Genomic DNA, 17,683 nt, shown 5'->3' on the forward strand with positions numbered 1-17,683 from the left:
ATCTTCTCTCTTCTTGTCTGTTCTTGAGGCAGCTGAGGGGGAAGAGCGTCCGCGGGGGTGGGGGTAGGGGTAAGACTTGGTCTTAAGAGATTCGGGGGTAAGACCTGGTCTTATGAGATATTTAGAGTTGCTGTATAATAAAAGTTTACCTATGTAAGTTACTATGCTACTGTAGCTGACCTGCCTTCTGTGATCCTCTGAGGCCAGAAACTACAATTTCTGGCACTTATCAACTCATCCTAAAAACAGCAAAGGATTAAGAATATATAGCCTTTGTATTATCTCAGCAGGAACTGCTGAGTTCTAACTTATGCTAGTCTGAGGTCACAGGAAGAAAAGACACTTAGAGAAGTTATTACAGAGTTTATTACTAAATGTAAAAAGTTTCCTATGAAAGCTATCCAAGGGAGAAAGTGGAAAGGTCCTAAGTGGGAAAAAGGAAAACTTCGATTCTATCTGGGAAAAGAGAAAACTTCTGTTCTATATACTACTCTAAGTGGGGAGAGGGAAAAATTCTATTCTCCCTCTCCATTGTATCTGCCTCTCATCTCTTTGTCCTCAGTACTTATACATCTTTCAGAGTACATGATCACATGTTACAAAGTTCATCACAAGTTCACACCAAAAATCAAATCATAAATTGAAATAGACGTTTACAACACAGAATGTTTACAAGCATATCCATTAGGAGTAATTATCTGGCTAAACATCCATCACCTGTCTAGCTCCACAGGTTCACTGACGGTTTAAAACTATAACTAAGTTATTAGTGAAGTTTTATATAGATAAACCCAGGCAATCTTTTATCTTCTGTCCTAGCACCTATAATAAGTTGTTAGTTCCCTTTTAATGACCTTTGGTTAATTGTTTTACAACCTCTTGGAATGTGTTCTGAGTAGGAGAAAGTCTGGTTGCTATCTAAGAACAATTAACAATTCAAACAAATTATTACCCTTCCTCTATATAAAGGATAAACAGGCTGAGAAAGAAATTAGGGAAAGAACAACCTTAACAATAGTCACAAATAATATAAAATATCTTGGTGTAACTCTAACAAAACAAGTGAAAGATCCATACGACAAGAACTTCAAATCCCTTAAGAAAGAAATCAAAGAAGACCTCTGAAGGTGGAAAGATCTCCCATGCTCAAGGATCTTACCAAAAGCAATCTACAGAGTCAATGCAATCCCCATCAAAATCCCAATTGTATTCTTCAAAGAGATGGAAGCACCAATTCTCAACTTCATCTGGAATAGCAAAAATCCCAGGATAGTGAAAACAATTCTCAACAAAAAAGAACTTGTGGGGGAATCACCATCCCTGAACTCAAGCTGTACTTCAGAGCAATAGTGATAAAAACTTCATGATATTGGTGCAGAGACAGACAGGTTGATCAATGGAATAGAATTGAAGACCACAGAAATAAACCCACATACCTATGGTCATTTGTCCTTTGACAAAGAAGCCAAAACCATACAGTGGAAAAAGGAAAGCATCTTCAACAAATGGTGCTGGTCTAACTGACAGTCTGCATATAGAAAAATGCAAATTGATCCATATTTATCTCCTTGTATAAAGCTCAAGTCCAAGTGGATAAAGAACCTCCACATAAAATCTGATATACTGAATCTAATAGAAGAGAAAGTAGGAAATAACTTCGAACACATTGGCACAGGGGAAATTTCCTGAACAGAATTCTAGTGACTCAGGTTCTAAGATCAAGAATTGATAAATGGGATCTCATGAAACTGAAAAACTGCTGTAAGGAAAAGGACACAGTCAATAGGACAAAATTGCCCTACAAACTGGGAAAAGACCTTTACCAATCCTATATCAGATAGGGGAATAATATTCAAAAATACAAATAAGTCAAGAAATTAGACTTCAGAAAACCAAATAACTCTCCCCCCGCCTCAAATTGGGGTACAGAGCTAAACAAAGAATTCTCAACTGAGGAATCTTGAATGGCCAAGAAGCACCTAAAGAAATGTTCAGCATTCTTAGTCATCAGAGAAATGTAAATCAAAACAACTCTATTCCACCTTACACCAATCAATATGGCTAAGATCAAAAACTCAGGTGATAGCAGATGCTGGTGAAGATGTGGAGAAAGAGGAACACTCTTCCATTGCTGGTGAGATTGCAAACTGGTACAACCACTCTGGAAATCAATTTAGCAGTTCCTCAGAAAATTGGAAATAGTTTTACCTAAAGACCTAGCTATACCATTCCTGTGCCTATACCCAAAGATGCTTCACCAGATCACAAGGACACATGCTCCACTATGTTCATAGCAGCTTTATCTATATTAGCCAGAAGCTGGAAACAGCCCAGATGTCCCTCAACCAAAGCATGGATACAGAAAATGTGGAACATTTATAAAATGGAATACTACTCAGCTATTAAAAACAAGTACATCATGAATTTTGCAGGCAAATTGATGGAACTAGAAAATATCCTAAGTGAAGTAACCCAACCCAAAAGGACACACATGGTATCTACTCCGTGGATATTAGCTAAAAATTTTAGAATACTCATGATACAACCCACAGACCACATGAAACTTAAAAAGAAGAAATGCCTAAGTGTGAATGCTTCAATCTCTCTTAGAAGGGGGAATAAAATAATCACAGGAGGCAGAGGGAGGGAGTGACCTGGGTGAGAAATAGGAGGGGGAAGAGTAAAAGGGGGGCAGTATGAGGTATGAGTGAAGACAGGAGAGAAGTCCAGAGGGCCAGGAGAATGAACAGAAATTTGCAGCAGTGTGGGGTGGAATATGGAGGGGACTACTAGAAAGTCCCAGACACCAGGAATGAGAGAGGCTCCCAGGACCCAATGGAGATGACATTAGCTAAAATGCCCAACAGTGGGAAGATGGGCCCAAAGAGACCACCTTTTAGTAGCTAGAAATGGCCTCTAGTTAAGGGATGGGGCCACCCACCCATCTGAAAATTTTTGACCCAGAAGTTCCTGTCTAAATGGAATTCAGGGACAAAAAAATGGAGCAGAGACTTTTTTAAAAAGGCCATCCAGAGACTGCTCAAACTTGGGATCCATCCTGTGTGCAAACACCAAGACACGAAGACACTATTGCTGATGCCACGATATGTTTGTAAACAGGAACATGGTATAGCTGTCCTTTGAGAGGCCCTACGATCACCTGACTGAGACTAATGCAGATACTCACAGCTAAACACTGGCAGGAGTCTGGGACGTCCAATGGTAAAGTTAGGGAACAGACTGAAGGAGCTGAAGGGGATTGCAACCCCATAGGAAGAACAAAAGTATCAGCTAACAGAACCCCTCAGAGCTTTCAGTGACTAAACCATCAACCAAAGAGTGTACATAGGCGAGTCCATGGCCCCGCTACATATGTAGCAGAGGACTGCCTTGTCTGGCCTCAGTAGGAGGCGATGCATTTGAGCCTGTGGAGGCTTGATGTCTCAGAGGAGGATGCTAGAGGGCTGAGGTGCGAGTGAGTCGGTGGATGAGTGGAGGAGCACCCTCTTAGAGGTCAAGGAGACAGGGAATATGTTGGAGGGCTCTTGTAGGTGGACCAGGAAGGGGACAACATTTGAAATTTAAATAAAATAAGTAATGAAAAAATAAAAATTAAAAAATAATTTACTTTATAATTGTTGTGTCTCTTAAGGCCTAGGTAACTATTACCTGTCTAGCCTAACATTTCTTGCTGTTACTAATATTAAAAGGAAACTTTCTCATATTTTGTTATTGCTGTTACTAGAATGTTCTGTGCTTTGGTGTTCTTGGAAACCAGTTACAACAGAAGTCAGTTAGAACTGCTTTATATAGTTAGCTACAATAAGCTTGGCTCCGAACCAACCATCCAGCAGCACTTCCTGCACCTGTTTTTAAGCATTCATGGTATCTTCTTTATAAGCTGCCCCTGGGATATACCACAACAGAGGAGACACCTGCACCAGTATAAGAAATGGTTTGGAATAAGACTTTCATTTTGAGTAGGAGTTGAGTAAAGTTCAAGTTCCTAAGACTTTCCTGGGAATTGATATCCTACTTGGCAGAAAAAGACATGTAAGTGGGTAACTGACATCCTGGTTGGCAAGTTAAGACATGAACGTTAGACAAGGTAAGTCTTCTACCACAATTGAATACCCTAACCCATTGGAGCAGGATACATGCAGAATAAAGACATGTTAATAAGGAAATCCCCTATCCCTAAATCCTGATTGGTGGAATAACTTGGCACAGGTGTTTATAGATTTTTAGGCTTAAAAAGCCCTAAGGATCTTGACTCAGTGTCACTGTTCAGCACCAGAGTCTGGATCATGTCCATGATCCATCAGTTCTGGGCACATGCTCTGAAAAGTACTGCTGTTTGACTGAGATCAGTCTTCCCGTGGTTTGTAAGGCACCTCCTGTATCCCAACACTTGCTAATTTTGTCTTTTGAATATGGAGCCTTGCTAATTTTTTCTTTTATTGGTATGTTAATTTTTGAATGGTTTTAATTTTTATTGATATGTAAATTATAAAGCATACAATTCACTCATTTAAATTGTTTCTTCAGGATTTTCTAAAAAAAGTTAGATATTGTACAGTCATCACCATTATCAACTGTAGAATATTTTTATCTTTCAGAAAAGGATACCCTCACCCAGTTTGTTGGGCAATTAACTAATTTATTCTTCTGTCTGTTTATTGTTTTGTCCACTTCCATTTGTTTTCGTTTTTTCTTATTTCATTATTATTTCCTAGGTTGTTTTCTAAGGAGAGACAGAAAGGGTGTGTATGAGTATGGGAAAGCAGTTAGTGAAGGAGTAATCTTGATCAGCATATATTGTGTGAAAAGAAAAATAAACAAAATGATGAGGAACCTCTTTTTTCTTAATAACCATACATGCACAAATATACATGAGCAGACCTCAGAAGAAATAGAGGCCAACCATTCCAATCCACCAAACAACAAACTCACTGTCATATACTAGTAAAGTGAATAATAGAATAAAGGAAGTGTGAAATCAGTCTATTCTTGAATTTATTGGAAATTCACCTTGTTCAGAAGGATGAGATGTTTACTAAATCAGCAAAATGTTGATCATTTCACATTTTCTTATGTGTGTGTGTGTTTTATTGGTTATTTGATTTATTTACATTTCAATTCAAATTTTGTTCCCCTCTCCAGTTTCCCCTCCAAAAACCCCATCCCATGCCCCCTCCCCCTGCCTCTGTGAGAGTGCTCTCCACCCACACATTCCTGCCTCACCTCCCTAGCATCCCCCTATCCTGGAACATCAAGCTGCCACAGGAACAAGGGCCTTCCCTCCCATTGATGCCAGATAAGGCCATCCTCTCCTACATATGTGGCCAAATGTCCCTCCATGGGTCCTCTTTGGTTGGTGGTTTAGTCCCTGGGAGCTCTGAGGGGTCTGGTTGGTTGATATTGTTTTTCTTTCTATAGGGTTGCAAACCCCTTCAGCTATTTTCACATTTTATTTTTAAAAATAGATGTCCTTTTCAGGTTTTCCTGTTTCTGGGGAGCATTTTTTCTGCTTCTAACAGAAAGCTAAAGGTTCAGCCTTAATGGGACCTGTTTGTTTTTATTGGTAGGAATAGCACAAGGATGAATTAAAGAATACATACTTTTTTTCTATTTCTGTATGAAAACCACCTGCTTTGAGACATGTGGTTGGCTAGTAACTAGATAATTCTTTTATAGACTAATGGAATTTGCTCATTTGTTTGCACTTTGTTTCTGATTAACCTTAAAGTGGACTGACTATTCAAATGTCGATATACAGATGACTGGAATTCATAATGGAACACTCACCTTCTGGTCTTTGGGGGATTCAAGAAGACCTTTAAAAAAAAATGAAGTAATTTACCCTCAGATAAAGGGAAAGGAAGTAGCTTTGTGGTATAATTTGAAGTCAGAGATGGTGATGACCTCTAGTCATTCTTTTATTATTCAGGGTTGTTTTAGCTATGTATCCTATTTTTGTGTTTCCATATAAATGTTGGAATTTTGATAGGAATCGTGTTGAATCTGTAGATTGCTCACAGTAGGATGGCCATTTTCACAGTATTAGACTGATTCATGAGCATGGGGCTCTTTCTGTCTGCTGGTATCTTCATCAGTTTCTTGAGTATGGTAAAGTTTTGATTATATAAGCCTTTCCCCTAAGTAGTTAAAATTATCCCACACTACTTTTTTTTTGAGACTATTGTAAAAAGTTTTGTTTCCTTTTCAGTCTGTTATTTGTACATCCAAAGGCTGGTGGGTTTTTGAGTGTTAATTTTGCAGTCTGCTACCTTTCCTGCAGTATTCATCAGCTGTAGAACTTTCTTAATGGAATTTTTAGTTTCCTTGACGTAGCAAACCATATCATGTATAAATACAAATACTTTAACTTCTTCCTTCCTATTTCTATCTCCTTGACCACCTTCAAATATTTTAATGTTCTAGCTAAGAGTTTATATACTATATTGAATAGTTACAGAGATAATGGACATCCTTGTATTGTTCTTGATTTTAGTGGAAATGCTTTGACTTTCTCTACATTTAGATTGATGTTGGCTGTGGGCTTGTTGAAAATTGTGTTAATTATGTAGAGGCATGCCCCCTATATCTCTAGACTCTCCAAGATGTTTATCATGAAGGTATGTTTGACTTTGTAAAAGGCTTTTTCCTATCCAGTAAGATGATCAAGTGATTTTGCTCAGACCACTTCCAAATGACTACTAGTATTCTAGGAAACATTTAAAATGCTGAAATTTTTCTAAAACATAAGGGTGATTATTATAAGACAGTAACAAATCCTGAGTCAGTACTGGTGACAGGAAAACAATTGTTAGATTATAAAAATTCATTTTTAACATTATCCGAAAAGAGTAACCCAAAATTTAAATTAGAAAGTAAAGGAGTGTTAATTCAAACATATCTTTTTCTGTTTCACTTTAGTGTGTTAAACTAAAACAGACTTCTGTTCCCCAAATAGTTACATAAGAACAGTCTGTTGTCACAGAAGGCTCTCTCCACCCCATAAACTAAGTCTACTATAAAGGATATAGTCTTTATTTAAAATGTTAAGCTACAAATATTTATACTTCTGAGCCATCTGTTCAGTTAAGTTACCATAAGAATTTTAGACTGAATGCTGAAAAATGGAAGTACTTGAAAAATCTTAGCATTGCTGACTCTTGATTTTTTTAACAGCATGTGTCTTCATTTGAGCAGAAATAGAATGATTCTGATTCTCATTTGTGAAGCATTACATTAAGTTCATTTAAAAACGAGAGTTTTAAATCCTGTTACACAAAATATTCAGTCTGAATAAAATGAATTCATTCGAATACCCAACTCCTACTCTTAAGTGAAAGTCAAAAAAGGTTTTATTGATAAATTAATATATATGTCAGTTCTTTAGATTTTAAAGAACTCTATTGCTAGAATGTGTTTATCATTTAAAGTCATTATCTCTAGTCACTGCAGGTGTGATGGCATATCATCTGTGAGGGAGGGAGAGACAGGATCACAGGGATCAGGTCTTACCTGTGTTACACAGATAGAGCCTGCCCCGACCCACAACTAGAACTTTATCTCCTTTGCTTTTGGTAGTTGACTATCAGACGTTTTTAAGAAGCAGATTTATAGATCTTCTGGACTCTGTGTATATTTTAAAAGAAGATGAATGAGAAAACTTGGTGGAAATTCTATGAAGTGTAACACGTGAGTATTTTCAGTCTGTTGACTTTAGATTTGAGAAGATGAGAGTTGACATTATTAAACTTAGTAAGCAATTTTGAAAGAGTTTATTCAACAATGTATACATGATTCTGAAACATTTTTTGAGTTCTACAAACCTTTTTAAAGTGATAAGTCCATATTACTATATTTTGGGGTTTTTAATACTTTTATTAAAAATTTTTTTGTACAGTATATTCTGATCAGTTTCTCGTTTTCCAATTTCCTCCAAGTTCTCCTCATCTCCATACTCACTCAAATCCATGACCTTTCTTTTTCTTTCTTTAGATTATAGGATTCATAGCTGGGTTGGTAGTTAATTTCTCAACTGGTAGCATACAGAGTATCCTCCAGTACTTGCAATGTTAGTCAGTCACTAGTGGGGAAGGCTCTAGTTAGGTACTTATCAGTTTGTGGAAAGAATCCAATAGACTTGGCAATATCTTGAGATTTTGGGGGGTATTTTTGAGGATCCTTTGGCCAAACTCAACTAGATGTGATCCATGACTGGCTCTGGAGGTTTCAATTGGTGGCAGCTTAGGCATTATCTTATTTGGTAACTCCATTTCCCTTTCTTTCATATGTGTATATATTTTAAGAAGCTTCTATAGTAGTAGGTTTCCATATAACCTTTCAAATGGCCCATAGTGTTAGTTTTCTCTTCCTCTATTCCCTCCCTTACCCATATTATCCATCCCCTTCCCCAGTTGATCTTCCCATACCAATCTCCTCCATTGCTTTCCATTAGTACATATTCTGTTTTCCTTGTGAGATCTTCCCCCTGCCCATTTTCTTACTCTATACCTAACCTCGGTGGCTATATACATTGTAGTACTATGTAAGGTTTATTAGCCACATATTAAACACAAAATTTGTCTTCTTGATTCTGGGGCATTACACTAGGCATGATTTCTTTTCTAGCTTCATTTATTTATTTGAAAATTTCATAATTTTATTTATAGTAGTTAAATAGTATTCCATTGTGTAAATATACCACATTTTATCCTGTTTGTTTGTTTGTTTGTTTGTTTGTTTTGAGGTTACATTGAAAACAGCGTTTCCCTGGATGCTTCCTCAGGTTGTTGTATGTAGGAAGGTTACTGAGTTGAGGTGGGATGAGGGGCACCTGTAAGCTGTTTTCTATAGGACTAAGGGTGAAAATAGAAATGTAGTGGAGAACAAAAAGCATAGCCTGAATGCCTACCTGAATTCCAACTGGTTTGGTCACTGGGGTTCCCAGGTACATCTTGTTTCTAGGTATTGATAGCTAAGATAAAGAAATAGTTGAACTAGAAAAGAGGCAGAAAGGGTCCCTGGGAAGTAGCAATGGTGGATTTGCACTCAGTAGATTCCCCAGCAAATGGAGATAGGTATTCATTTTAGATTTTTCAAGCATTCTTCCTACTTATCAGTAGTTATACTATTAAAATTAATTTTAAGTTAGCATACAATATATAGGGCTTGATAATGATACACATCTCATTATAATTTGCTCTTATCCATCCTGCCTCTTCATACTAAATAGCTTGAAGTTGCAAATCACCAAGCACCATAACATATTTGTGCCTACAAAACATAACTAAAAGTGAAAATTTCTCATTCGTTGAGTGTGATTCTGGCTTAAAAGCATTATCTTAACAAGTATACTATATATACAGATCAATTGGGTTAACTTTGTATGAATGGCCCTTTTATTGAGGAGTTTCAGAAATTTGTGCTCTTAAATATTACTTTCTCATTTGTTCTTTTTAATTTTTCACTTTTATTTTTGTCTTAAATTACTCAACTACTTTTAAATTTCTTTCCATGGTAAACCTATAGTTTTTTCTCAAAGACAAAATGTCAGATTATGGATGTTATTTTTGTTATATACTTACTAAGTAATAATTTAAATTTGTTTTTCTTTCCATTGTAAACCTATAGTTTTTCCCAAAGAAAAAAATGTCAGATTATGGATGTTATTTTTGTTATATACTTACTAAGTAATAATTTAAATTTGTTTTGTTCAGTGTTTGAAAGCAATCTAATTCAAGTTTATGATCTTTCCTAAAGTGCCCTAAGCTAAAAGGAGAGACAGCAGATCTAGGATCACACAAAGTACAATTTACTGAATACTTAGAGAAAATAGATATCAGGTATCAGCATCATCAGTTGGATCTACACAATTTGCACAAAGAAAAATTATTTATTAGTTAGTATAAAATAAATTCCAGGCTAGAATATACCTGGCAGGTACATCCTAGTAGGAAGGCCCTGTTTATAAAAACCTAACTATGACTTTAATGGTTCTGTCTACTCATGATTTATTTGGAAGGCATGCAGCGAAAACTAACTGTGAATACTCAGGGATAATATTAATAGCTGTGATTTGAGGTGACTGTAGTCTTTGCAAAGCTAGAATGTGTTCATTGAAAGAGAACCTGTTTTATGTGATATTCTGTCCTGGTAATGTGCAACTGTAGATTAAAACTAATAATTTATACCATTATCAATTACTTTATTTGCTTTCATTATTAACACATAAATAACAATAATTCATTTTGCAAAACCCAGGTATATATGAAGTGCAGTGAGATACAGAAGAGTACTGCATAAAACCTTGCTTGAATTCCCGCCACTCCACCAAAACTGTTCTTCCCTGACTTATCACTGTTAAAATGCTTGCTAACTTTTGTCCTTCATCTTTTGACCTTCCTTTACTTTACTTAAAAGTTATTAGGTCCCTAAAAATCTTCTAGAATTATTTTTTTATTTTGTTTTGTTGGTTTATTTTGTTTTGTGAGGAAGGGTCTTTGTGGCCAAAACTGGCCTGGGTACTACAATCTGTGTTTGAACTCTTGATATCTGCTTGCATCAGTGTTCTGGGTCCTGAGGTATAAACCTATAATGAGGTTTAAATTATTCCCATCTTACTGTTCCTTTCAGTCCACTTTATATACTTTTTCCTAATATTCAAGTACCCTGAGCTTTGTTATATACCTCTCTGTGTATGTCATCCTCTCTCCCTCCCCCCTCTTTCTTTTTTTCACCTCATAATAGCTATAATCTGAAAACCTAATATGCTATAAAATATGAAACCTTTTCCACATCAGCATGATTCCTTAAGTGAAAAGTTCCACATGACTTCTTGCAGGCATACTAAAGATGTATTACAAAAAAAAAAACCACACACACACACACAAACTACCTGAAGACTGTCTGCAAGGTCTGTATAAAACATAGGGCCAGTGACATAACTCAGTAGTTAACGGTATCTGCCACCAAACCTGAAGATCTGACTTTCATCTTGGAACCTGCATGATAGAAGGATAGAACTCACACCAGCAAGTTGTATTTGATGTCTACATGCCCATGGTGACACACACACACACACACACACACACACACACACACACACACAAATAAATTACCTTAAGCTTTTTAAATACCAGTGATTATTTTGTTTAGAATTGGGTTCTATCTTTAAGTGACATATATGGAATATTACAAAATCTAAAAATTGGAGATCTGAAATACCTGTAGTCATGTATACTTCACATAAGATTTCAGTACTACTTGTAGTCTTGAAGCTATTATTATCACTATGACTGCCAATGTATAATATTTCTATATGCTGATTACAGAGTTTATTCTTTCTTCATCATAAGGTAGACAGTTTGTGTAATGCAGTTTGGATTAAGTCATTTTATGACCTAGGCCCTGGTAGAGAAAGTGATACTGATAATGTGTTAAAACTATTGGTATTTAAAATGCATCTTAGATGTTCCCTTGGGTTTTCTGAATTGCTTCTGTTTGATGAATATTTTCCTCTAACATTTACACTGTTTGTTTCTATTCTCCTTTCTATGTTTGTTAAAAATTGTTTTTAACAACTTGGTCTTATAGTTATGCTATCACTTCATCAGTATACTATACATATGCATGAATGTTATTGTTATACAGATATATTTTTTATTGTTTGTTTTCCTTTGTTTTAAAATGGGATTTCTTTATGGAGCCCCTGCTGTCCTGAAACTATTAGACTACACGGACCTCAAACTCAGATATCCCCCTGCTCTTGTTTTCTGAGTACTGGGATTAAAGTTCTGTGCCTCCACACCTGGCTTGTCTATTGGGTTTTAGTCCCATTGGGACCATTAAAAGATATATATTGCTTTACCTTAGAAATAATTTTATTTATTTATTTTGACCTTTTCATTCTTATATACAATATTATGTGATTTTATTTATCCCCCTCCATTACTCTTTGTCAGCTCCCTTCTTCCATAAGCTATAATAATAAAGAAAATTGCACCTTTTCTCCAGCAGCAAATAATAGTCAGTTGCTCCTAAAGAAGGAATGGGTGAGCACCTTTCTCCTCCGTGACAGATTATTGCAGTGGCCAATCTTATGCAGACATTCATAGCTGCTGTGTATGTCCCAGACTGCAACAGCCATGTCATAGCTGGTTTGTCTCGCCTTCTTAATGGTTAAAACCATTTCCTTTGGTTTGAAGTTATATAAATACTTACTTGGAAAGTTATCTTCCTATATCTTTCTAGGAGCAGATTCAAGTATCTAAGGTACTGTTAACATTATACATGAGGAAAATGAATTGTTTCTGTAAACAAGGCTGAAGTTGATCATACCGATGCAGCGTTATATTTGTGTTCCATTATAATCCATTTTTACCATAGCATCTTTGAATCATTTTAATGACAATTTGGAGTTGTTTTTGTAATCTATTGCATTTATATAATGATTATTTCATGTGTTGATTTTAATTACCTGCTTAACTGTTAAGAATACTTTAAAAACTTGTTAAAAATCTATTTTTATAATGATAATGTCTTTAAAACTTTCTATTTTTAAATAATTTAAATTTAAATATTAGGGCTCAGACTGTGTAATTTGCAGGTTTTTTTCTTTACCTTTGATAATACTGGACGCGTTCATCTCTAAAAGAAATATATCAAAATCAATATTGGTTCACTATTTTTGATAGTTCTACTACACAGATATAAGATGATAATTATCAGAAAAACTAGGAAATGGGGCTTAGAGTAAGATATGTTAACTTAACTTTTTGTTCAAATTTTGGAAACCTTAAACTATTCCAAAAAATCTAGTTTATTAATTAAACAAATAAAAACAGGATTACTCTTGGTTCTTGATATGTGTTGTGATAGAGTCCAGCAATAAATGTAGTAGTTTTAGCATTAGTAAAACCATCAATAATGAAAGTTTAATTCATAATGAAAATCCAATGTATTGCTTCTTCTTTTGGTAGTCATTTGTGGCCTGTTTATTCTAAACTAATAAATGAAAAATGAAACAAATGTTTTCCCCCATGGCTATTGACGTGGGTCTTGAGAGATTTCTGGTGGCACTGTAATGCTAATGCCATATATTATTCATATGCTTTTTATTCTCTTGCTGGTTTTGAGAGTATTTTCTTCTCCTAATTTCAGGTTGGGTGGGACAATATCAGCATACAAGATAGTACCAGATGAAATAGAAGAAATCAAGGTATAGTATGAAATTTTCATGCCTACAAAGGCTTAGTGTTTTAGTTGCAAGGTGTGGGAAAAATTGTTACTTCTTAAATATTGTAGCAAACATTAATCTCCTGTTTCTTCAAGTTAAAAATATATGCATATTACAGAAGTACCATCAAATTTTATATACTCTTCGCAATATCGTTCTGGGAAAAATTTAAGATGAATATAAAAGAAACCCTTCCTTTTTTTTAATTGGCTATTTTATTTACATTTCAGATGTTACTTGCTTACCCCATTTCCCCCCCCGCCCCCACCCCCACCCAGGAACCCCCCCATCCCATCTCCCCTCCTCCTGCTCCTATGAGGATGTGCCCCCACCCAACCCCCACTCCCACCTCCTCACACTCGAATTCCCCCTCATGGGACCAAGGATCTTTTCTCCCACCTATGCCTGACAAGGTCATTCTCTCCTACATATATAACTGGAGCCATGGGCCCCTTCCTATGTACTCCAAGGCTGTTGGTTTAGACCCTGGGAGCTCTGGTTGGTTGGTATTGTTGCTCTCCTTATAGAGCTGCCAACCCTTTCAGTTCCTTCAGCTCCTTCTCTCTAACTCCTCCATTGGGAACCCCTTGATTAGTTCAATAGTTAGCTGTGAGCATCCACCTCTGAATATGTCAGACTCTAGCAGACTTCTAAGGAGACAGCTATATCAGGCTCCTGTCAGCATGCACTTCCTGACATCCAAATCACCATCTACCTTTGATGACTGCACAGGGATGGATACCCAAATGGAATGGTCTCCAGACAGCCCCTCCTTCAGTTTCTGTCCCTCACTTTGTCTCCATATTTGCTCCCTTGTATATTTTGTTACTCCTTCTAAGAAGGACCAAAACACCCACACTTTGGTCTTCCTTTTTCATGAGCTTCATGTGGTCTGTGAGTTGAATCTTGGGTATTGAAGCTTCTGGGCTAATATCCAATTATCAGTGAGTGAATACCATGTGTGTTCTTCTGTTATTGGGTTACCTGACTCAGGATGATATTATCTAGTTTCATGAATTTGCCTAAGAATTTCATAAATTCATTGTTTTTAATATCTGAGTAATATTCCATTGTGTAAATGTACCACATTTTCTGTATCCATTCCTCAGTTGAAGGACATCTGGGTTCTTTCCAGCTTCTGACTCTTATAAATAAGGCTGCTATGAACATAGTGGAACATATGTCCTTGTTATATGTTGGAGCATCTTCTGGGTATATGCCTAGGAGTGGTATAGCTGGCTCCTCAGGTAATGCTATGTCCAATTTTCTGAGGAACCGCCAGACTGATTTCCAGAGTGGTTGCACCATCTTGCAATCCCACCAACAATGGAGGAGTGTTTTCTTTCTCCACATTCTCGCCAGCATCTGCACCTGAGTTTTTGATCTTAGCCATTCTGACTGGTGTGAGGTGGAATCTCAGGGTTGTTTTCATTTGCATTTCCCTGATAACTAAGGATGCTGAACATTTCTTTAGGTGCTTCTCGGCCATTTCTTCAGTTGAGAATTCTTTGTTTAGCTCTGTATTGAAAATATAAGATAGTCTTATATGTAAGCATTAATATATGTAATAGTTTATCTTTTATTTTTTAATTTATTTTTTTTTTACTTACTCACTTTACGTTCCGCTCACTGCCCCTCTCTCACTCATCTCCCCACAGTCTTTGCCCCATCCCTCCCTTGATTTCCCCTCTAAGCAGGTAGGGCTCCTTTGGGTATCTCTTCACCCTGGCATTTCAAGTCTCTGCGAGGCTAGTCCCTTTCTCTTCCACTGAGCTCAGGTAGAAGAGCATATTCCACATGTAGGCTTTTGTGATAGCCACCATAAATCTTTACCAGTTATAAGTAATCTTAGTCTTGTAGTTGATATTTCCTTGTTCTTTTTTAAATATAAATACCAATTTTGATTGAAATCAATGTTTCAATGAATCAAGAATTAACATTACTTTAAAAAAGAGCAATACAACAATTTCTGTCTTTACATTGTTATTAAATCTTGTAACAACAAAGTTGCCTTTGTCCAAAAGCAATTTAGGAAATCTTGAAATTTGAACTTACTGATTCATTAAAGAAGCCTAACAGTTAGTAGTAGTGAATGATAAGCAATTATGTCCTTACACCTCAATGTGGTTTTGACATCAGGCAGGACTTAATAGCAGTCCTATTATAAAAGAGCTTAATAATTATTAATATAATTTTAGGAATTTTTTAAAGATCATCATTAAGTATTAAGAAGTCATCTATTTGTCTATATAGCATCACTGCAAGAGAGTACATCTTTGTTGTTCTGCAGAGATCTGCTCAAAAGGGTGGGCTTGTGATTATTGTGTATATTTAACAATAACAGGAAAAACATATTAATAGCAGAAATCTTTTCTAAAATGAAATTATTCTTGGCATTGCTTGGAGAAGAAATTCTGTCATTAACTTTAACAGTCCATTCTGGAACCATTTCAGGAAGATCACCTGCTAGCTTTAAACTTCTTTTTGATAGTTCCTGGCAAAGCTTAAAAAATTCTATGAGGCAATAACATTATGTGAGCTAAAGAAATAGCATAGAACAGGTGCACGCTAGAAGCAATATATTTGTATTTACGTAATTTATAGTAAAGCTGTCTCTTTCTTGTAAAGGGTTTTAATTTTTGCAAGGTTTTTATTTTGTTTGTTTTAGAATTATGAGTTCTATCATGTGGTTCCTTAAAACATACAACTTTTAACTCATGAAACATGATTGTTATATCAAAGAATGATTTTATATCAAAAATACTTTTGAATTCGAGCATTGAGGCATAAAATGTTTTAAAATATATCAGTAGAAACATTGCTAAAACATATTTTATCAGCATTTAATATTACCAATAGCATTTTTAACTAAAATTAAGTATTACTTTTGGTAGAGTTTTCCCTGTTTTTGACCAAGAACCAAGTAATTTTATTTTATTTTTATTTTATTTATTTGTTTGTTTTGGTTTTCAGTACTAGATTTCTCTGTGTAATAGACCTGGCTGTCCTGTACCTTGCTTTGCAAGACCAAGCTGGCCTCCAGTTCACAGAGATCCACCTGTCCCTGCCTCCCTGGTGCTGGGATTAAAGTAGTATGCTACTATACCCAGCTAAAGCTGACTAATCTCAAATTACCAAAAGTATATGTTGTATCTTAAGCTTGATGTGCTGTTCATAGTGCACTGTGTAAATAAATACACATTTTTAAAAATTTTATTTAATTTTTTTTTTTTACAGTCCAGATTTTATCCCCTTCTCGGTCCACCCTCTTACTGTTCCACATCCCATACCTCCTCCCCCATCTCCACCAAAAAAATATTTTTTTGCATATTTTAGTAATAAAACCTAATTCAGTCTTTATCAGATGTAATATATTTATAATGTTTAAACATCAGGATCCATGTTCATCAGTTGTTTGTGTGTTAATTGCTTCAGATAATATTATAATAAAGGTGTCAGTTTTCAAACGCATTCCTTCTAAAAAACAGTTCTAATACCAACAAAAATGAAGTAGCCTCAATCCTCCAAAGTCTCCCTTTTAACAGGGATATAATGAATGTTACGAAATACCTGCACCCCCCCAGTAAAAAAAAAAAAAACCTAGACCAGAAACCTCAAAAATCTGGAAAGAAAAAAGCAAATGACTCAAATACATCAGGGCTTAATAAATTCACATAACTGTTAGAATGTTACTTTTCATATATTCTGATCTTCAGTGTATTCTGGACAGGATGTTAAAGAAGCCTTTAACCTGGAATCAAAAACAGGCAAAGAAGGTTTCTATGTATTCTCTCATAAGCATTTTCTCTAGCTGGATGATAAAGATCAAATTTGCCTAAGAATATAGAAAAACAGTTCAACATTCTTCACTTGTTTCTAACTAAATCTCAATTTAAAAAAGTCAGTTTACCCTTTGTTCTGCAGAGCCCCTTAGAGATCTGATTTTCTGTCTGAACGCCTCCATCCTTGTCCATAGACATCCCACTGAAGACACTCATTCAGAAACAGCATGACTGAACAAGACAATGCAGAGTGACGCTAGTCATTGTTAGCTTATATTTTCTTTTTTATGTCAGTGGGGCCTAGTTGAAAGGCTACTCTTCATTCCCTCGCCTTATCAACAAGGGTGAATGACACCACACAGGGTCATTTAATCAACTGTCACCTATCCTTGGTCACAACTTCCCCCTCTATTTAATATCAACAAGATAGTACCCAGTTTCACCAGGAACGTTTTTTTGGGTCCAAGAGGGAAAATGAATCTCTACCTCCCAGTATGAATCAGCACTTCTCTTTTGTCGGGGTGTTATCAGTGTAACCAGCAAGATACTGAACACATTTATCTATGTGGTCTCTAACCTACTCCACAACATTGGAATATTTACTAAAATAAATATTCTCATGAATTCTCAAATGCTGAGTGTGAAATGTCTT

The 17,683-nt window shown here is 35.9% G+C and overlaps 1 protein-coding gene across 1 annotated transcript in view; it reads left to right on the top strand.

The window, feature by feature from the left end:
* Positions 1-17,683, top strand: part of Gphn (gephyrin) — a 442,000-nt gene that overhangs the window by 106,465 nt on the left and 317,852 nt on the right. The window contains exon 3 of the mRNA XM_028788870.1: positions 13,174-13,231. Coding sequence (XP_028644703.1) covers positions 13,174-13,231 — 58 coding nt within the window. The remainder of the gene's footprint in view (positions 1-13,173; positions 13,232-17,683) is intronic.

Source organism: Grammomys surdaster, unplaced genomic scaffold (genome assembly GCF_004785775.1).
Source record: "Grammomys surdaster isolate TR1022 unplaced genomic scaffold, NIH_TR_1.0 127, whole genome shotgun sequence".
Taxonomy (NCBI): Eukaryota; Metazoa; Chordata; class Mammalia; order Rodentia; family Muridae; genus Grammomys; species Grammomys surdaster.